This window comes from Euphorbia lathyris, chromosome 7 (genome assembly GCF_963576675.1).
Source record: "Euphorbia lathyris chromosome 7, ddEupLath1.1, whole genome shotgun sequence".
Classification (NCBI taxonomy): Eukaryota; Viridiplantae; Streptophyta; class Magnoliopsida; order Malpighiales; family Euphorbiaceae; genus Euphorbia; species Euphorbia lathyris.
Window position 1 is genome coordinate 14002358 of NC_088916.1, and position 22684 is coordinate 14025041.

The window sequence follows — 22684 nt, forward strand, 5'->3', positions numbered from 1 at the left end:
ACACGTGCAATTGGTGTAGAATAAAGAATAAAATATTTGTATTTTATAATAATATTTGAAATTGATCTAATTCGTTACCGTTATAAGTAAAATTGTACTATTTCGGAAGTTAGAGATAAACTTGATCCTGACTAAAAATATTAAGGGTATTTTTGCACCTTATACTTTTTAATCTTTAGTTTTAGTAAATAATTAAAATAAAATAGATCTATTTTCGGGCTAAAAGCTTACCAAACCCAATCATTCTCTTTTCACTGAACTTACAAGCCCAGCCCCAAAAATCCTTAAAAAAGAGGCTGATATAACCCTACTTATCCCATATAAATACTCTACTTTCCTTCTCTCTCATTTTTGTGCAGCCAAACACAAAGCTCTGTATACCATTTCTTCTGGTCTCTCCTTTGCCCGTGCTACTCTCCCTTCTCCCTCGCCGTTTCTATTATCCTTCTCCGGCGACGCTACGGTGGATGAAGGGTAGGGAAGGATTAATAAAGGAAGGGTAGAGAAAGGTAAGAAAATGAAAGGGAATGAAGGGTAATTTATAACCCTTCCAAACCCCCCAAATTGAAGGGTTTAAAATTGTATGAAATTCTTAAAAATAAACCCTTCCAAACCCTTACCTTCTAATTTTTTTTGTGTTCCAAACATGAATTTATAGAAGCCTTGCTAACCGTTCCCCCTCTCAAACAAAGATTTCTATCAACCCTTACTAACCATTCCCTTACTAACCACTCTACACTCTAGACCATCATCCAATCAAACCCTTCCTCTAGCGACCTACTCCTTACTAACCACTCTAGACCATCATCCAATCAAACCCTTCCTCTAGCGACCTACTCCTGCTTTGTTTTCTCTTCTCCTTGTGGAAATCATTCCATTCTGAGCCGCGATCTGATGGTAGGTACATCTCTTCATCCGACGCCTGCCATTCTTATAATCGCTACTCTCTGACCATCTACTAAGGTAAGGATACTCTCATTCTTCTCTCTTTTCTTTCTCTGTTTCCTTTACCTCTAATTCTCTTTTTTCTCTGTTCAGATCGTGTCTCAAGTGAGGATCTCGACATCGGCGATGGTCTTATACGATGGTTTGGTTCAGAGGCGGATGATCTCATCATCGTCTCTCTTGTAAGCCTTCTTAAATCTTGTAAATAGCTATGTGCAAACTAGATTTATTTTCTATATTTTATGCTTGCTTGGATATACAGTATTTCACACACGGCGGAACTAGACCGGGGCTAACCTAGGCTGGAGCCCCGGGTCCCCGCCAGAAACTGGTGGAAATGTTTTTTTTCAGCCCCCGTTGTAGGCTCTGTTAATGGCAGCTTCGAATGTTTTGTGAAAATGGAATGGGAAGAGGTTCTAAAGGTTGGAGATGTTAGTTTATTACTAATTAATAAAGCACATGAAACGACGCCGTTTAAAAGAAGAGAAACCCACCGTTTCATTTAAATGCAAATTTAATGCAACATCAATAAAGAGAATAACGCCGTCTGATTTTTCTACTTTGGTCAGAAATTCTGAAGTTCAATGCAATGTAAAGTCACTGCAAAACCAGAAGAGCCACTGTTAAAATAAGATTTTTTTTACATAAGAAAAGTAAGAATTCCATTAAAGGAAGAAAGTTAATAATTTTGTACCAGACACTTGTTTAATTTATAACTTTTTAGCCTATATATATCTTTAGCACCTAGCATTGTTTACTAAAATAAATTCTACATCTATATTTTGAAAACTTTTAATTTATACCGGATTCATTAAAAATGATATATATTATAAATCCTTAAAATCTATATGGTGGAGAATTGACAGATTTTTGGACACATGTAATACATATTTTGCATTTAACTTATTTTTTTTACAATCGAGTGATTAATTGATTATATTTTATGCAAGTTTAGAAAGCTTACTGAACATTTATTTATGCAAGTTGAGGTAGCTATCGAGACACTTTTGATAATTCATGGGGCAATCAAACTTTTTAGACAAATTCAAGGAGCAAATGATGTATGAAGCCTTTTATGAGTAAATGGACAAAACATAACCTTTGAATAAATTAATTCAATGTGTCAATAGAGTATTGTAAGTTTGATTTTTTACTGCTACCCTAACTCTGTTGATGCTGCAACGTTAAAAGTATGTATAATAATCACATGATTCAATTGCGGCTCATTATTTATTCAGGCAATGACAGTACAATGGTCAATATGTAATATTAATTGTATATTTTTTAATATAATTATATTTTTTATTGACGTTATAAAATTATGTTATGAAATATTTGAGCCCCGGCTCATTCTGTCAACTCTGTGAGAGCCAAACACAGCTGCACTAACAGACTGATTCTATCCGAAGGAGTTCTCTGGGTATACTCTATTAGGAGCTAGTGGTTAGAAATAGGGAGATACACCTTCTGCCCTTTCCTTTCACACTTAAGGGTTGAACTAGAGAGTAAGAGTTAAGAATTCTTGTCCTTTACCTTTCACATATCGACTCTTAGGCTAACAACTAGGAGTTTGTGCAGTTGGAGGTTGAATAGTATAAAGGCTATTGTCTTTTAGCAGCTAGCTCTGACTTTCTACTCTCTTCCTACCTGTCCTTGAATTCTCTAATGGTACCACGCAACGTTTTTATGTAATGGTGTTTGCTACAGGTTTTAAGAGTGTAGCTCACACTTGCTTAAGGTAGGTTTGGAATTCTTCATTTTGTTGAATTATTTTTTATTTTTTTGTTAATATGTATTATCTAGGATTACATTCACATGATTCATTCATTTGGCAAAAATTAGGTAAAGACGATTTTAAAACATGAAAAACCGATGATTTTGACTTAATTTTTTTGCAGTAAAAACAATAGTCAAGATAAGGGTGCATCAGCAGATCTTTTGGGCGTTGATTGCAGAATGTGGCCGGCGAAACCATCCTATATCTTGCTCAAGAGGATTAGAATGGGCAAATCTTGTGAATGCTCAAGAGTCAAATTTCATGGTATGTCTTATTTGTTGGATTAGAATGACCAAATCTTGTGAATGCTCAAGAGGATTGCTATGTCTTATTTTAAAGTGAACAGAGAACATTTCATGGTATACTTGGTTTCAGTCTTTATTATTTCCAATTTGGTATCAAATGGTATGCTAAATGGTATAATGATCTCTGAATATGAATATGCTACCTTGAATTCTAACATATTACATATATCCTCCTACTGCATGCTGCTTCTTTCCAAACATGTTCTCTGCATACTTTGAATAATAAGATCAAACAACAAAAAATTTCTTTGAAGACATTTTATACAAACACAATGTCTACAACTCTTCTCACTGAACCACATTTCTTCAAGCCACTCTTTGTTTTGAGGATGATTTTGTAAAACAAGCTGCTCACCCTCTATACAGTAATTATTTGATTGTCATTTTAATATTTTTTTTTTGTAGTTAATTCCAATTGCTTTCTCCAACGGACAAGAAGGAGATCTGGTTTTTTATGTTATGATTTTTGGCTGTACTACTTGTGAGAAAGAATATCCTCCTGCTCCTGTAGAAGAGGAGCAAATTTAAATTCAAGAACAGAATCTTCTTGAAGATTCAACTAGTGGTAAATTTTGGTTCATTCAGTTAATTTAAGTTCCTTTCTCAATTCCATATTGTTATTGATCATCCGAGTCTATTTCTTGTTTTCTGTCCCTACATTTTCCCCATTTTTAAGATTAATTTCATAGTGGTTCAATAGATTAATTAAGTTAAAAGAGTCAATAGATAATTTAAAGTTCCGGGGCTAAAGATACATCTCTAAAGTTCAGTGGGCCAACCTGATTTGAAGGCTATTTTATGGCTGTGTTCGCATCCCTTCTTATTTGAAAGTTATTTTATGAAAGTTATATTTTAGAAATAACGTTTCCGGTGTTTCCATAATGCAGGGAAGTAAAATAGGAGGCAATTGAAATTCAAGAACAAAATCTTCCAAGTGATTCTACTAGTGGTAACCTCTATTGCTAACTACTTGGCTTAACATTGTGGGCAAGATTCAAGTATGGAGATCTGTCTTCTTATGGAATTCAAAGACCTTCCTTAGGCCCTTTCTCAAATAAGGTCATAACAGGAAGAACTCCTGTTATTGATGCTGGAACAGTTCAGAAGATTCGTGCTAAGGAAATCAAACCTATTCCTTAACCATTGAATACATAGACTTTCTCTCCCTCACCTTAACCATCACTGTAAAAAACCTATTCCTTCAAAGTTAAAAATGGAAACCACTGTGATCATTGTTGGTGGAACTGCAGGTCTTGCAACGTCTGCTTGTCTAAACAATCTTTCCATTCAAAACATCATTTTAGAGAAGGAGAACTGTTCTGCTTCTCTTTGGAGATATCATTCATATAACTCTGTTCATCTCCATTTGGTAAAGAAATTCTGCAAACTTCAATATGCACCCGATGATTCTGAAACACCAATATTCATGCTCAAATCTAAATTCATTGAATACATAGACAATTACACTGTCAAAAACCACATAAACCCTATATACTGCCGTTTTGATGGTGGTCAAGAAGTGGAAAGTTGGGGCTAGAAATCTAGCTTCTAATGAAACTGAAGTTTATTACTCTAAATTTGTAGTAATTGCTTCTGGTGAAAATAATGTGGGCTTCATCCCTAGGGTTCCTGGGATGGAGAGTTTTGCTGGAAAATTGTTCATTCCAACGAATATAAAAGTGGAAATGAATTCCAGGGAAATATCAAATCGAAGATTTGGGGTGCTTATTTCAAAAGTGATGGTTATTGTGGATCTACTTCTGTTCATGACACGATCTGTTGTGTTGGATTAGGATGACCAAATCTTGTGAATACTCAAGAGGATTGCTATGTCTTATTTTAAAGTGAAATAAGTATTTTACAATGAACTCTGAATATGAATATGATTGGCTGAACTTGCTTCCTCAGCCCTGTAACAAGCAACCATATAGAATTTGTTTACTATGGAAAATGTGTTGCGTTCTGCATTTGCTCCGGAAATTACTGCTGCCGCTGTCTCACTGAGGCTAAGTTTCAACGATCAGTGGAGGTTGTTAAAGTACAGGGATGGAGATTAGTTTTGATATCTCAAAGCCTGGAGTAAATGCATCCATTGTTATTCAGAGCCGTATAAGGTGTTTAGGAGCTACTGCGTTGGCTTTTCTGGAAACCATTTGAATGGCATATCAAAAGATGCAATGGCTTTTCTGGAAACCATTTGAATGGCATATCAAAAGATGCAAATATCTACGTTGTTTTATGTGAAGAAGATAATCTTTTTGTTTGTTATTTTCTTTTCTTTTGTAAATGAATTGAGTTTAAATGTTTGATGACTAGTTAAAATATATGTTCAATTGATTTTTTTTACATGTTTAGTCATCTCCTGAATCACACAATGATGTGAGGTAAATAACAGGAAAATTTTGAGATCCTTTGGTTAATCTGTTGCTAGAGATTAAATTGTATTGAAATTGAGGAATATATAAAGCATCTAATAAAAGTAAATCAGAACTGAGCTTGACAGTTCATATATATTTCTCAAAACATTAACATATTACATGATCTGTGGCTCCAGTATCCATAATCCATCTGGTAGTATGTATTGTAATTACTTTTGCGATTGTTATTGAAAGTAGTAGTGTGCTAGGAGCTGGTGCTTACTTGGTTTTGCACATCCTGTGATGCACGAAACATGCTCATAATGTAATCAAACTGATTCCTGGTTAGCATGAATGGTTCCTCATCCTCCAGCATTTGATTTTCATATGCATTTTCATTTTGTTCATTTAGCAAATCAACATGTATTGTTCTGATGTTGAACTTGATTAGCTTTAGCAAATGATCTCCTATTTGCATTTCTGAATACCTAGAGGTAAACCATGTTTCCTATAACAAGAGTTCTCCATATGGCCTTCCTTACCACAGTATGTAAAAATTGCAGGTTCTCTATTGTCTTGATAGGTTTGATAGGTTTTCTTGTGAGGAGTGAATTGTTTGTTGTTAAAGATTTGGGAGAATATATCTGTGCTGCGAAGGCATCTGTATCAACTGTCTGTATTTTAATGGAATAGCTAAGGAAAATGATGTGTAAAAATCGTTTTTAAACTATATGGTTGGAGGAAGGAACTATATGATCAATCACGTCAAAATATAAAATGATTTCTACCACTCAAAATGTTGAAAGACTTTTCATTATATTAATTAATCTGCCCAATCATATAATAATTTGTAAGACATGATATGTTATACATGGATATGATCAGAAGAAAATTTGTTAGTTGCCATTTTTCTATTCTTTTATATTTTTTTATTTGATTTCTGACATTTTAACTTCAGTTAACTTTGATTAAAATAGCATAATTTTGACATTTTCTTCTCATATCATCAAATAAAGTTGAATAATAGATGAATTGAAAAATATAGACAACAAATTTTCTTCTCATATAATCAAATAAAGTTGAATAATAGATATGATGAGAGGCATTTTATTATGTGTTTTTGTAACATAATATAACTATAGCATCTTTTATTCATTGAAAGTATATATTTATTTATTTATTTATGAGATAAGGTGCAAAAATACTCATAACGTCTATATCTAGGAGCAGTTTTACTCTTAACGTCTAAAATGATACAATTTTACCCTTAATGTTGGTAGTCAAGAGCAATTTTACCTCTAATGTTAACAAGTTGGGTCAATTGGAGAAATTATTATTAAATTGTCTTCTCAGTCATGAATTTTGTCATTTACTCTTCACACGTACGTCATTTTATCATCAATTAGTAATAAATCACAAAATGATTAAATGTGAAAAAAATAACAAAATATATTGTATTTCATACGAGTTGGATAAAAAAATTCAAATATTTAACCGAATTAAAAAATATTAATCTTCAATTCTATTATTAAATCACAAAAAATATAAAATCTTTTTTTAGTCAAATTACGTGCAATTGGTACAGAAAAATGAACAAAATATCTATATTTTATAATAATGTCTAAAAATTGACCCAGTTTGCCAACGTTGGGGAAAAATTGCTCTTAGCTGTCAACATTACGGTAAAATTGTATCATTTTAGACATTAAAAGTAAAATTGCTCCTACTTGTAAATGTTAGAGTATTTTTGCATCTTATCCCTGTATTTATTAATTAATGCATAAAATTGACCCTATTAAAAGAATTAACTTTGTCTAAAACATGACTCATAGCTCATTTGAATCATTTGAAAAAATCAAACTAAGTTTAGTTTTTGCATGAATTGGTACTATTTTTTTAAAGGAAAATGAAGGTAGTTGTTGTAAATGGTTGAACTGCTTTTTTTTATTCACTTGTACAAGATTTTAACATGTCAATTTGAATAGCAGCTTCCAACTTCCTTCCAAGCATCCTTTGATTCCGATTAAATAACTATAACAGTTCCATTCCAACAAGTTATATATACTTACAGGACTTTGGTATTGGAATAGAGATAAGGATAAATGTTGCGATAGAGATAAGGATTAATAGTTGGGATAAGGATAAAAATATGATAGTAAGTTATTATAGGGATATGGATGAAATAATACATTTTACTATTTTAACCTTATTTAAATTACATGATATTAATTTGAGGGATAAGATGGACTTCTCTATACTATTAAATTGCAGGATCTTATCCCACCCCCCTCTTGGGTATAGGATTTGAGGGATAAGAGGTTTATCACTCATCTGTCCCACTCTTCTATCTCCCAAACAAACATGTGATAACTCATCTCGTGCTTTTTATTCCTATCCCACCTCTTATATCTCTTCTAACAGACAGCCCGTTAGGTACATTTGTTTTACTTAATATTTGCTGTTAAACAACTAAAACTTTCCATTTTGAAATGATAAAGCAAATAGAAGCATAAAAAGCAACAACTAAAACACCCTTTAATAATTTTCTTAGGACAATGAAGCAAAGTAAATTTTTATTTAAATGACATATTTAACTCATTTAGGATCAATAATTTTCTTTGATTGGATTTTTTAGGATTATATATATATATTTCGTGTCATTTTATCTCAAAATTTGGTTGTGATAAAATTCTCTAAATGAGTTTTGAGATAATTGTGATTTGCTCTGATTTGCATCAAGCGAGGAAGCTATAAATAAGTTAATACAATTGGTTACAACAACTGGATAAATAATTTGAAATCAAAGGAGAATAAGTGTAAAGATTGTGTGATGTTGCTCTTAAACTTTCAGATGATATAAATTTATTATAATATTACGAAAAATATTCAGACGATACGAAAACAAATGTTTGTCATATATTTTGTATAATGTGAAATGGAAAATGGCATAGTGATCAACTAACATTTCTAGATGCATAATTAACAGAAATAGTACCTACACCAATATGCTCTGATATATTTCTTTCAAAACATAAAATTGCTAAATCATTCACCTTTTCTTATTACGTTGATGATCTCAAATAGTGTTTCAATAATTTTAACTTTGGAAAAATTCGTTCAACAGATACAACGTTCACTGGCATAGTTAAAAGGATTCAAAAAGCAATTGGAATATTTGGATAACAATCTGATGCTTTGACAAACTGAAGAATTTCAAATACTGATATAAACACATTTAGCAAAATCATTTCCAACACTTACGTTTAAAAAAAACACCATATGCATCATAAAAGTTGTGTGTTGCCCTCTTGCCCATGCTCATGAATGACCCTGCTACCGTAAATATGCATGTTAATTAGACTTTCTATGCGTACGACCATATAGGTCTATCTAATCCTAGTAGTTCGAGCCCACAAGTCATAAGCATACTCTACCAAGCCGTTATGATAGCCCAAATTAGATAGATATCTCATATATAAAGATCGAGAACCTAATAGTATTCTCAAATAATCTCTGCTATTTGATATCAAATCCAACATGTGGCATGTCATTGTCACCCTCATCTAGTGCTTGGACGTTTCTTGATCTCTAAGTGAACTGATAAATAAGCAAAAACTCTGATTGCCTCATTAGGGTATGACCACAAATTTCTCAGCTTCACTAATGTCGATAATATCTCCTCTCTAACATGAGAGTAGCAATCCCCATACTTCACTCATGGCTCCTAAATATGATTCAAAGTACGTCTATGTAAACTCATACTTAGTACCCAGTCACAATCCTCTCATTATTACCTATTTTCTTCTAATGAAAATCATGAATTTTGCACAATTATGTAAATAATCATCATGATGGTATCTCCAAGACCCATGATATTTAGATGAAGTTCAACATTCTAACACATAAAAATATTTTTTCTAATAATATCAAGTGTCACAAATATTTGCAAGATTTGATATGTTTATGTTTATGTTATAGTATAAATAATTATATAGAAATAAAATTATAATACATAATAAATAAAAAGTAAAGATCAAAATTTGAGATTAATTGAATGAGTAGAATTTAATTGAATAAGTTTGTATTGAAATTAATGAAATAAGTAAATTCATACTAATAATACAAGTAAACTTCCAAAATAAATAATTTTTACATTTATTTTTAACAATTATATATCTAGAACTAGAGCTGGAAAAAGTACACATGACCCGATTATACGACACGAAATCGACACATAATTTTAGTATTTAGATTTAGTTTAGTAGGTAATGTGTCATTTTTGGGTTAATATGAAACTGACACTCAAATTTTTGGGTTGGGTTAGGGTTGATGTGCTAACCCAAAAACAACGTGAATATTTAAAATTATTGTTCTAGTCTCTCATATTTTATATGTCACTTTCTAGGTTTAATGCGTCATTGGTCACTGAACTTACATGGTTGTCTCAAAATGGTCACTCAACTTCATTTTGTCTCAATAAAATCACTCAACTTTGAGTTTTGTCTCAATTAGATCACTCTGTCGATTTTGGTGGTTAAAATGCATCGAAATAATGACATGGGTGACACATCAATATGAGCAGGGGCGTAGACAGGGGGGCCTGGGGGTGCCCGGGCCCCTCCGGCCGCCGGAACCACCCTGAGTAGGGATGGTTTTCGGCTCACCTGTCTCCATTGTTTAAGGTTGGAGGTGCTGAATTAGCACCCCCAGACTTGAGGCGCCCAGCTTTGGGCTGCCTCAAGTCATCCGTATTTGGCCTGTTAAGGACCAAAACGACGTCGTTTTGATCCTTAACAGGCCAAAAAATTCTTAAGCGGTGTATTTTTAACTACCTTTTATTGGAATTATTGGTATAGCTACTACTTTTTATATCGTTGTTTTTTTTTTTACGTTTTTGCTTGGTGTAAAATTGGGCGGCTCGGCTTGGTGTTAAATTGGCCCCCCAGCCGAGCAGTTCTGTATTCGCCACTGAATATGAGTAACTCAAATCTCTGACCGAAACGAAATGTGACAGCCATATGTCGGGTATTTTTATGAAAACAACTAAATTTTAGTTTTTTTTCATAAAAATAATCGACATGCGATAGCCAGGTGACGCATATGCGGATGTCATGTGTCATTTCGGTTAGAAATATGAGTTATCTCATATTGACGTATCACTTATGTCACCATTCCGATGTTTTTTAATCACTGGAATCGTGATAGTGAACTAATTGAGACAAATCTCAAAGTTGATTGATTTTATTGAGACAAATTGAAGTTGAGTGACCATTTTGAGATAACCATGTAAGTTCAGTGACCAATGATGCATTTAACCTGTCATTTTATTGATAAAGATAATAAAATTATAATTATTACTTACAAATATGATTCGAACCTCCTAAATTATTATAAACACATTACATGGTCCCCTAACATGAAACTAACAGACTTTTTGATGGTTAGTATGGACCATTGCTCGATTTATGCGTGTCATCCTTGCGCAGGTGCCATGCTAATCTTCTCTGTATCGTTCCAATTTTATCGGATGTCCTTAACATAATAATCTGAAAATGACATAAATTAGGCTTAATACCTTCCTAGCCTCCCCTGGTTGTCCCAATACTGCAACTGACCCCCGAACTTATATTTGTGACAACTAGCCCTCTCAACGTGCTTATTTGGAACAAATAACCCCTCAAATAAGTTATTTCAGGATTTTTTTTGCCCTTTAGTTAGTGTATCAGTAGATTAGTTGGATATAGCAACCGATATTTTGAAATCTTTTATTTTTGATGTAATATCATGTTTAATGTTTTTTTTTTGGGTTTAAGGGTTATTTGTTCTAAATAAGCAACTTGTGGAGTTATTTGTTCTAATTGAGCAAGTTGATGGGGTTAGTCGTCACAAGTCTAAGTTCGGGGTCAGTTGTACGATTGAGACAACTTGGGAGGCTGAGAAGGTATTAAGCCCATAAATTAAAAATGAAGTTATTACTTGCTCAATTATACAACTTATCTTTTCTAATATTAGAACTGTATACCCCGATTTTGGTCATTTTACTTTTTTTTAAGACTTGTACAATACATCTTCTTCATTTAACTTATTTTTTTTTGCGACCGAGTGATCAATTGATTACATTTTACGCAAGTTCAGGAAGCTAACTGAATATTTTATGCAAGTTTAGGGGGTTATCGGGACACTTTGAAAGTTCATGTGGTCAATCAAGCTTTTTGAACAAGTTCAGCAGACAAATGATGTATTAAGCCCCTGAAAATACGATAGGAAATCAATACAGTTTTTTAGTTGGGTCTTGGTTTAGTTTTTAACACGAACGTGAAAATGACATTATAGGAACACGACTCAAAAACACGAAATTACTCTTTATAAACATACATTTAATACTACATTATTATTTTTTGTAACATTCATATATTTTTTTTAATTATATAAAACAAAATGTTGGTTTCTAGGTCATATTATTGAGAATGAATAATTGATTTGGGAATATTTTGTTTGTGAAAAACCATCGCCACTGTGTTGTTGCAGACAAATAATGTAGGCAAGCAAAGTCAAAATACCCAAACAACATTAGCAGGCAGCCATTAACGCAATAAAGGGACTTCCAACTACTTCCAGCTTTGTATTTTTAATTCAACAAATAGTATTAAGAGTGAATTGAAAGAGAAAGAGAAAGAGATGGGTTTCATCATCTTTCTCAATAATCTCTGCTGCTTTCGTATTTTTGACTTGGTCAGAATAATACTACCAATTTCAATTCCTCCCCAACCCCAACTCTCCATTTTCCCTTTCTCTAAACTTCAACGCTGTAAATATTCTTTCATTCTTCAATTCTATCATTATTCAACACCATAGGTATCGTTTCTCTCTCTTTTATCTGTCTAAAGTTTTTACTTCTTTTTGTTTTCTTTTCTTGGTTCTTCTTGTTTGAATGTGTTTGGAGGGATTCACATATTTTGTTGGTATATATGTGTTTCTGTTGAAATTTGTTTGTTTGCTTGCATCAGGAAGAATATTTTGATGGTTTTTTTAATTAAAGGGTTTTTGCTTTTTGGGTAAACAGGAGGTGTTTCAGAATTCTTATGTTTTTTTGGGGGTAGAATGTCTATATCAAGAAGTTTTACTATTGGAGCTGTTTTGTTCATTTGGCTCTGTTGGTCTCCTTTACTTATTGGAGCACAAAAAGGCATTACTGATCCTGTAGAAGGTAATTTCCCTTGAACTCCTCTCTTTTTTCTCCCCCCTTTTTTTCTTTTCTGTAAACTTGAGGGAAAGATTTTCCTAAATAGTTTCAATTGCTTGGTTATAATATATGTTGATGAGCAATTGCTTGTGCGTGAGTTCATGATTAGAAACACAAGTGAATTTTAATCATTGTTATGGAAAATTCATACAATTGAACGTGTATGTGTTGTAATTGAAGAACAATTGAATCTAAAACCTTAAGCTGATAGTTAAGGTTCCGAGAACATTTTTTATTATCTCTAACATGTGTAAATCTGATGATTGAATGCATTTGATCAAGATAAATCTTATCTGTTCCTGATTGTGAAAAAGTTTCATGTGTAATTTTGGTAAGTTTTAAGTATTTTCTGATGGAAATGATGTGGAAAAAGAAAACACTTCATTGTTATTTTTCCCATTGTTTTTAGTTGGTTGTGTCAATGTACTAATGACTGCTATATATGGTTAAATCTGCAGTGAAAGCATTGCAGGACATCAGGAACAGTTTGGTTGACAAAAATAAAAACTTGAGCAATTGGAACCATGGGGATCCCTGCACATCGAATTGGACAGGAGTTTTGTGCTACAACAGATCACTGGATGATGGCTACCTTCATGTTACAGAATTGTATGATTGCAGTTCAGATCTCTCTATTTTATCTTTATGTGTTACCCATGTGCTTGCAAGTTAGATTGCATTTATTTAAGTTTCAGACGATTCTATTTTAGCTTGTTCCATGGAACAGACTTTCTTAGTTTTTGAATTACTTAAGCATGCAATAAAATTTTGTGCTATAGTCAAACTTCAATGGTAGAAGCTCTGTGCTGAAAGTTGGGTGTTTCCTAAAAATGATGATCTGGTAAATTAATTAACTGGAGAATCTTTGATTAAGTGTTGTTATTCTAGAACTATATGATATAACAGTTCCACGATTACATTACAAAATTTGCTGCTACTTTTATGTGAAGCATTATGTCATGCCTATGTTTATTCACAAACATTGATTATTAAATCTTGCTTTTTGAAGGGCATTCTTCTCTAAGCTAAATGTAGATATCTCCAGGGTTTCTCCCGTCCCAAACTTGCTCTGATATACTTCTTATATTTTCTTTGCAGGCAATTACTTAATATGAATCTATCTGGAACTTTATCACCGTCGCTTGGTCTCTTAGCTTATATGAAAATCTTGTAAGTTGTTGATATCAATTTAATAATTGATTTACGTTCATTTTTCCCTGTTCATATCTTCTCCCAGCTGACGAGTGTTTCTCTCTTGATTTTCTTGAAGAGATTTTATGTGGAACAACATAACTGGGAGTATACCAAAAGAGATAGGTGATGTTAAATCTTTGGAACTCTTGTAAGTTATAAACTGTTTCTTCCTTGTTTGCTCTTAAGCAGATTACTCTTACGATATACTCTCTTACGCTTAAGTATTGTGAAGTCCATAGACAGAAGCTTCTAAGGCCATTTTGGTTTTCCTGTTTCATAACTGCTCTTTATTGTATGCTACAAGCGATTATTTGCAACAAGAAAATGAATCTAATAAATTAACAGGTTGTTGTACTTATGCTTCCAGGCTCCTGAATGGAAATAAATTAACAGGTCCTTTACCTGAAGAGCTTGGTTTTCTTCCAAACTTGGACAGAATACAGATTGACCAGAATCATATATCGGGACGGATACCAACATCATTTGCACTCTTGAACAAAACAAAGCACTTGTGAGAGTTTCTGTGACTTTCTTTATTCTAAAAAACAGCACTTAGCTGCTAATATATCTTGGTTTGTTTTCTTATTTTTCACTTCCTAATTTCTTCCTTGAACAGTCACATGAACAACAATTCAATCAGCGGGCAAATCCCACCAGAACTGTCCAGATTACCAATGCTTGTTCACTTGTAAGTTGGCTATCGACTGGATCCATATAGAAATTTTGAATTATTTGTTTGTGGCTATAGATGGTTGTCTGAACATTATCATTTCATTTTAGTTCTCCTTTATTTTTATGTTATGCTCATCTGTTTCTGTATGGTTAATATTGCAGCCTTCTGGACAACAACAATTTATCAGGTCGTCTTCCACCAGAATTTTCTGAACTGCCAAACTTACTTATACTGTACGATTTCTTCACTCGCCACAGATGAAGCTATACTTGGCATTTCCTTTATAGATGCTAGCTTCTATTTTATGTTTTAATTTGTTCTTCTCTTCCTAATTTATTAACTAATTTGTTTTTTTGCAGTCAACTTGATAACAACCACTTCGATGGAGGTACAATTCCAGATTCTTATGGAAACATGACTAAACTTTTGAAATTGTAAGTTCAAAATGCAATCTGAAACTTGCAAGTAATGTTAAGAGGCCACAATGGAGAGGAATTCATTACATTAGCATCTCTATTTAAATTTAAATTATGCATGGGACTGTCTTGAGACGTGTCGAACAGATTTTCATAGAAATTTCATATTGATTTAACTCACAATTTGAGGCAATTTAACTCAGGCCATTGGCAGACTTTGCTGAATAAACTTGAATCATTTTTTTTTTGCTACCATAGGATGTCACCTAGAGTCTCCGCCTATAAGTTTGAGCTTCTAACTTGGTTTTCTAATTAGTTTTCAGTTTGAAGGCTCGGTTTTCTTAATTCTTTTTTATAAGTTTTAGCTTAGGTTTGTGCTAGGTCGACTTAATGTGACATGAGTTGGCAGTTTCCAGTAGTTCGCACATTCAAGTGAATCAGTTCTTTATTGAGGGACTTTGTTTAACTGTTATCCAAATTCTCAGTTCTACTGTGAGCTTACATTTATAGATATCTTATAACATGATACTCAACTTTTTACCTGAAAGATTAAGCATTATTGGCAAAGAAGCCCTTTTATTTGAATGTACATGTATTACTGTCTAACTTGAAGTTGCTTGATTGTTGTTATATGATTGGGTTATGATGTCTCTCTGAAATTTGGGTGCCATGTGTTTTCTAATACCATTTCTTAAATGACAGTAGAAAGAACCGAGAGTTTCAGAGCACAATTAGCATAATATATTATACCTGCATTTGATTTCCAAGATAATTGAACCTACCAATATTTCTAATAAATTTGAAGTTCTCTTTTATCCTTGCTATGTTGTTTTGATTTTACCATAACTTAGAGATTCAATCTTTTGGGCGAATGTTTACCCATCCAATAAAATATGTTTGTAAGTTTGAAGCATGATTTGCTTCGAACGCTATATTCAATATGTATTTTCTTATATTCTTTTCTTTATTGTTTGCCCTTATAGGAGTTTGAGAAACTGTAGCTTGCAAGGTCCGATTCCTGACCTGAGCAGAATACCAAATCTTGGCTATCTGTAAGTGTATATAGTCGAATATATTTTCTGATGGATCATGGTGGATTTTGACCTCTAATTTTGATTTAAATAGCATTTGACAAAGTAAACTCTTTTTATTCATATGTTAATCTCTGCTGGGTCATTTTTACTAATGAATTTTGATCTCATTTTCAGAGACCTCAGTTCAAACCATCTAAATGGATCCATACCTCCTGCAAGGCTTGCTCAGAATATTACAACAATGTAATTGTTTTCTGTATCTTGCCTATGCTGCATGATTTCTTTTGGCTTTTCGGCTTACGCTTAATAAATTCTAAACCATTTTGATTATTTAAAAGCTCTAAAGATATGATGATATAGATTTTGCCGCAATGGTGGTATTGACTAGTTAAACACTATTATCAGTGATTTATCCAACAACAATCTCACTGGAAGTATCCCTACCAACTTTTCCGGCCTGCCTAATCTTCAGACACTGTAAGTATTTGTCATAATTCCAATTTATGTATATTACAGCTGTAAGATTGCAATGTGAATAAGTAAGCTAATACCTATTTCCAAAACCAAGATTTACAATAAAACAGCTAAGATTTTCCATGACAGGTCACTTGCAAACAACTCGTTGAGTGGCTCCGTCTCACCTGCACTTTGGGAAGGTCCGCGTCTGAATGGATCTGCAAGACTTATCTTGTAAGAGCTGAAATCAATACATCACTATTTTCCTTGGTAAAAGTGGCATATATAAACAGAAGGATGTAACTATTTTATTCCCTGTTTTAGATATTTGTTTATAAATTTTGAGGATAAAGACTTATTATTCTCATTCGCTGATAGCATCATGCTTTACTAAGAGCTATTGTTTTGTTGCATCATTCTCTAATGAGTGGTTTATTATTACTCTTTGACAATGCAGAGATTTTGAGAACAATCAGCTGTCGAATATTTCTGACAGTGGAAATATTAATCTCCCGCAGAATGTTACACTCTGGTTTGTCTCTGCACTTGCATAACATGTTTCTTGATGTTGATATACATATCTATCTTTACGATTTATGGAATGGGGTAATATGGAAAAAAATGAGAAAAATACCCTCAAATTTCTAAAACAGTCTTTTATTTTGGAACAATTTTTTTTACCTAAAACGTCTATTAAAATAGGATAGAGGGAGTAAGAAATAAGGGAGTTAGGTGATCTCTTACAAATCGCCATTGAGTCTCAAAGGTTGCTAAAAGAACATGAAGAAAAATCAAGAGAAGACCTGTGACGAGATCCTATTCGTATGCCCATAATAAATTGTGTCACGCAATCTAAAGGGAAGGTGCTAGGTTTGAGACTAGGACTCCTTGGCTCTGCTTTTGAAGCCCCTTCCGGTCGATCTAGATGGATTGGTTTTACGTGAACTTAATAGAAGCATTATATGCATAGGCATGCATTAATCCAGACTAGTTTGAATCCTTAATACATTGGACTCCAAGACTAATTCTTGGCATCTTGCAGAAACTAAAATGATTAGTGCTTATGGAAACAAGGGTTTAAAGTTCAACAAATCAAAGATGCTTATAACAACTGACCTTCTGTTCCAGTAAAAACAGAGGATTACAAAATAATCTTGACATAAAAATGTCTTACTTGCAGCTCCATTTTGTTTTTTTAATCTTATAAGAGTATAAAATCTTGTATAGATATTGTCCTTTTTTCCCTGGATTTCTTGTTGTTTGTATTGGTTAATAAGATTTAAAAATTGCTTTTCAGGCTTCAAGGGAACCCTGCATGCTCAAATTCCAGTTTAATCGATTTCTGCGGAACTGTGAAAGAGGATTTTGACAATGAAACTTTGACAGACACTTCTAAGATCTGTCCTGCTCCAGGATGTCCATATCCTTACATATATTCCCCAACATCTACAGAGTGTTTTTGTTCTGTCCCTATAGTTGTTGGATACCGATTGAAAAGTCCTGGATTCTCCCATTTTCAAGGCTACAAATTTGCATTTGAGGAGTATTTGTCCTCTGGTCTCAAATTGGAGTTTGATCAGCTTTACATTGAGACTTTTCAATGGGAAGAAGGACCTAGATTGAAAATGCACTTGGAGCTGTTTCCTGTTTATGTCCCCAATTCTACTCATCTCTTCAATACTAGCGAGCTTCGACGTATCTTGAACATGTTCACTGGATGGAATATTCCTGACAGTGACATATTTGGACCTTATGAACTTCTCTACTTCGATCTGCTGGGTCCATACGAGAATGGTTTGTCTCAGCACATCAATTACTCTCTGATATTGCCTGTTTGCATTGACAATGAGTATTTGCAGCTGTTGGAGATGTTTATTTTTCGTCTTTTGTACTTTTTAAGTAATTACATAGTCATTTAGCATCTTTTTTTAAAGCCTGTTTGATTTGCTAGAGAAGGGTACTGGCACTCAATCCATTGGCAGTAATCTGAAGCCAACTTTACACTTCATTTATTCTAGCTAATTAACAATTTAGCAGAACGGAAATTACCATCTTTCTGGTTAGCGTACTTTACATTTTATAATGCCAATGACATGGTGCATGCTAAACGGATAATTTTAGCAACAATAACTAAACGTGTAAAGTTGTGACAATGCTCTTCTATTATATTGGTTGGTCTTAGCAATTTAGAAGCTTCCCTATGATTATCAAAGTGTTCGCAAGTTCACTCCATTTTACTACTTGAACATGCAGTTAATTGATGAGAGCTTAATTTAATATGAGTTTGTTGTGCTGGGAAATAAAGTTGTTAGTTAATTATCTGGCATAACATTTGAAAGACATAATTGTCACTGAATTGTTGCTTGACGTTGATACTAATTATACTTGTGCTTCTCATGAATTCACAGCTCTTCCTAGAAGTTCATCATCAGGTGTAAACAAGGGTGCCTTAGCTGGTATCGTACTGGGAGCCATCGCTGGTGCAGTTACAATATCTGCAATTGTTTCACTTCTTATTGTGAGGACACATTTGAGGAAATACCATGCAGTTTCAAAAAGGCGGCATTGTAAGAGTTACTTCTCCTATGTTATTCATATTGACATATAGAGCGAGTTTGCATCATAAAAGGGCAGCCCGGTGCACTATGCGTCCCCGCTAAGCGAGGGTTCGGGGAGGGGTCCCACCACAAGGATGCATTGGGGGCAAGCCTTCCCCCTGTTAATGAAATTTGATTGAAATTCTAGCACAATATTTTTCTAAATGGGCGATTTAAGTTTTTCATGATGCACCTGTTGGGCATAGCTCTATGAGTACACAGCAGACATGGGTAGGGGATTTTGGGTTCAACATCCAGTTCCGTCATAATATATATAATGTTTTCATGATGCCCTATCTTAAATTCTGGGGCCGCATTCAAATGTTGCTTTTATTTTGTGTTCCCTATGCAAGACTTGCTGTGTGTTAGTGCATGTTGCATCTCTTTCCTCACATACTGTGGTCTATTTGTCAACCGAGTTGGTCCTAGCAACAAAGTTTTTGGTTTATACTTGTCCACTGTAACGAATGAAATTAATATGCTATTTGATGCTGCAATTTCCTGAGCAGTTTCATCTCTAACATGTACTTGTGTTTTCATGTAGCATCTAAAGCCTTTCTGAAAATTGATGGCGTGAAGGATTTTACTTACTCTGAAATGGCCTTGGCTACAAATAATTTTGATAGCTCCACTCAAGTTGGTCAAGGGGGATATGGAAAAGTTTATAGAGGCGTTCTTGCTGATGGTTTAGTCGTGGCCATAAAACGGGCTCAGGAGCATTCTTTACAGGGTGAGAAGGAGTTCTTGACAGAAATAGAATTGTTGTCAAGGCTTCATCATAGAAACCTTGTTGCTTTGATAGGATATTGTGATGAAGAAGGTGAACAGGTAACCTGCTTTATCTTGCCCACATTTTTAACGCTTAATACATCAGGAGCCCCCCTGAACTTACAGAGTGTCTCGTAAGCCCCCTGAACTTGCTTAAAATGACATAATTAACCCCCTTTATCCACGTGGCAGAGCAAGAGAGGATTTTGACAAACTGAAGCCTATATACTTTAGGCAAGTTCAGGAGGCAATATGTCACTTTAAACAAATTCAGGTGTTCACTTTAAGAAAGTCCAGGGGGGCTAACGAGACACACTGTAAGTTCACAGAGCCAATCGGTTTTTTGAGCCAAGTTTAGGAGCCCTGATGTATTAAGCCCATTTTTAAGTTTACATTGATGCGACATTTGAATTATGGATTTTTTCTTTTGCTATTCGTCTCTCCTGAAGTTGCTTGAGTGTGTTAAAATTACCATTTGGAAAAGCTTAACATGCATAATGATCGTTCTTGCAGATGTTAATTTATGAGTATATGCCAAATGGAACTCTTCGAGATCATCTCACTGGTACGTCTCGTATTGCTCCTCCAGACTTGCTTGCTATGCCTTTTGTCATTCATCTCTAAAATAGTATGCAAGAATCAACCAGAGTTTACATGTTTCGTTTTCTTCTGTATATAAATCACCGTATGCTGTATCACAGCCAAGTCTAAGGATCCGCTGAGTTATGCAACGAGAGTGAGAATTGCATTGGGTTCAGCAAAGGGCATCCTTTACCTTCATACAGAAGCTGATCCTCCAATTTTCCACCGAGATATCAAGGCAAGCAATATATTAATCGACCCGAATTATAATGCAAAGGTTGCTGACTTTGGCCTTTCAAGACTTGCTCCCGTTCCAGACCTTGAAGGTGCTGTGCCAGGTCATGTTTCCACGGTTGTAAAGGGGACTCCAGTAAGTCTTAGATATTTATACTCAGTAAAGCTTTAGCTTATATGTTTATGTTTCTCCAACGAATTATCCTCATTCATACATATGTTGCGTTACAACTTACAAAACATTTATTGACTTAAACATCTTATTGACATTTCAGGGTTACCTTGATCCAGAATATTTTCTAACACATAAATTAACAGACAAGAGTGATGTTTATAGCCTTGGTGTTGTTTTTTTGGAGCTCTTGACTGGGATGCAACCGATATCACATGGCAAAAATATTGTTCGAGAGGTGATTCCTTTCTATTTCTTTATGTGAAAACTTGAGTAATATTGTGTAGAGATCTCATAGTTTCAGTTATGTCCTCTTCTCTGGGTCCTATATAGAACCATAGTTGTTAAATGCGCAATAAGGCGCCAGGGGGAGCCTAGGCGCAAGGCTCAGGCATGTGCCTGATGAATGGAAGGCGCATAAATGAAAAAAGAACAGATATAAAATCTAAATATCAATTTTGATACTAATGTTAGTATTACTCTATTAGTAGTTAATGCACAAGTTATGATGAACTTCTATTCTCACATTGACTGGGAATGCTAAGTTATGTCTAACCCAAACGATTATGTTTTCTTTTATGCCTTGGTCTGTGAATATAAGAATGTCGTAATTGATCTTTAGAGTACAATTCTGAAACATTTTTACGCTTGTAATTCGATGGTTTTTCTATCGATTTCAGGTCAACGTCTCCTATCAATCTGGTATGATATTCTCAGTCATAGATGGGCGTATGGGTTCATATCCATCCGACAGTGTGGAAAAGTTCTTGAATTTGGCTCTCAAGTGTTGCCATGATGAGATGGATATGAGACCTTCAATGACAGACGTGGTTCGAGAACTCGAAACCATATGGGCTATGATGCCAGAATCTGATGCTAAAACACTAGACACAATGTCCATTAGTTCCGGAAAGACAGAAACTCCGCCGTCTTCGTCCTCAATGGTGATGAAGCATCCTTACGTGTCTAGCGATGTTTCCGGCAGCGACCTCGTTAGCGGAGTAGTTCCCACTGTCACTCCAAGATGAGGAAAGACAAGGTAAGAAATTGACTTAGTCCTAAAATCTCGTTCTTCCGGGTTTTATGGAGTCACTCGATACTAGATTTTCTGTATATAACAAAGGCCTTGGTAGATTGTACTATACAAGTTTTTAAGTAGACAGATAGAAGGATGCAAAAATGTTGTAACACATTGTAATATTTACTTATTCTTATTGATTTTGAGATTGAGATTGTTTTGAATAGATTTTTTGAAGAAAAAAACATACTTGACATCAAACAGAATCAGGCAAAAGCCTGTTACAAATATCAAACCTAGGAGATAGGCAGATTTATCCCATGTTACAAAACTCGGACCGGAAACCGGTGATGAGTCCGGTCTGAGCTGCACTGGTTGTTGGACTGGAGTGACCTGGGACCAGGAACAGGTCGGACCGAGAACCGGTGCAACCCTGGGTTTTTGCTGATTTATAAAAAAATTGTTCTTTTTTTATTAAATCAGTTTTATGAAATAAAGAACAAGTTTTTTTATTAATTAAAAATAATAGCAAAAGTAGGCTGATCCAAAGGACTTTATTTCAGCGGTATTCGTGTCGTCCATGTTATAACCTAGTGGTGTTTCGATTGCATCCATGCACCTCCTAATAATTGGTTAAAAACTTGTAAAGTCTATTTATTTATAAACTAGTGGAAATTTTCATTTCTATGTTGGATGATGAAGTTTAATTTACTTTTATCTCTTCAAAACCGTTTTAAGTGGTTCACTTTGAGCATTAATTTCTTATTCAAATTTATAATATATCTTAAAAAGATCTCAATGACATAGAATATGTTGATGTATTTTAAGTTATTCTAAATTTTATTTATCCATTATATATTATATATTTTAGATTCAAGTTGACAAAAAAATAACAAACCAAAATTTGTTTATA

General features: G+C 34.0%; 1 protein-coding gene, 1 long non-coding RNA gene and 1 pseudogene across 3 annotated transcripts; 2 read left to right on the plus strand and 1 right to left on the minus strand.

Annotated features, from left to right (window-relative positions):
* The first annotated feature begins 352 nt into the window (after positions 1-352).
* On the plus strand, positions 353-5360 carry LOC136235632 (uncharacterized). Its single transcript, XR_010691835.1, has 5 exons — positions 353-963; positions 1039-1127; positions 2844-2986; positions 3433-3592; positions 3915-5360. It is a non-coding gene; the product is annotated as an uncharacterized lncRNA (long non-coding RNA).
* A 5464-nt stretch (positions 5361-10824) lies between these two features.
* LOC136201619 (U6 spliceosomal RNA) lies at positions 10825-10941 on the minus strand (annotated as a pseudogene).
* A 992-nt stretch (positions 10942-11933) lies between these two features.
* On the plus strand, positions 11934-21997 carry LOC136201157 (probable LRR receptor-like serine/threonine-protein kinase At1g06840). Of its 2 annotated transcripts, none has more exons than XM_065991749.1 (21): positions 11934-12239; positions 12448-12591; positions 13086-13236; positions 13726-13797; positions 13898-13944; positions 14167-14332; positions 14438-14509; positions 14656-14727; positions 14854-14928; positions 15894-15962; positions 16119-16187; positions 16350-16421; positions 16548-16634; positions 16858-16932; positions 17698-18194; positions 18809-18967; positions 19542-19825; positions 20279-20330; positions 20467-20717; positions 20857-20991; positions 21434-21997. In XM_065991749.1, the coding sequence occupies exons 2-21, from the start codon at positions 12486-12488 to the stop codon at positions 21779-21781; spliced, it is 2859 nt and encodes a 952-aa protein (XP_065847821.1). In that variant the 5' UTR covers positions 11934-12239; positions 12448-12485; the 3' UTR covers positions 21782-21997. The 2 variants fall into 2 exon arrangements, with proteins under 2 accessions (XP_065847821.1, XP_065847820.1); XM_065991748.1 differs by having other exon boundaries at positions 11936-12239; positions 13898-13969; positions 14189-14332.
* The last annotated feature ends 687 nt before the right edge of the window (positions 21998-22684 follow it).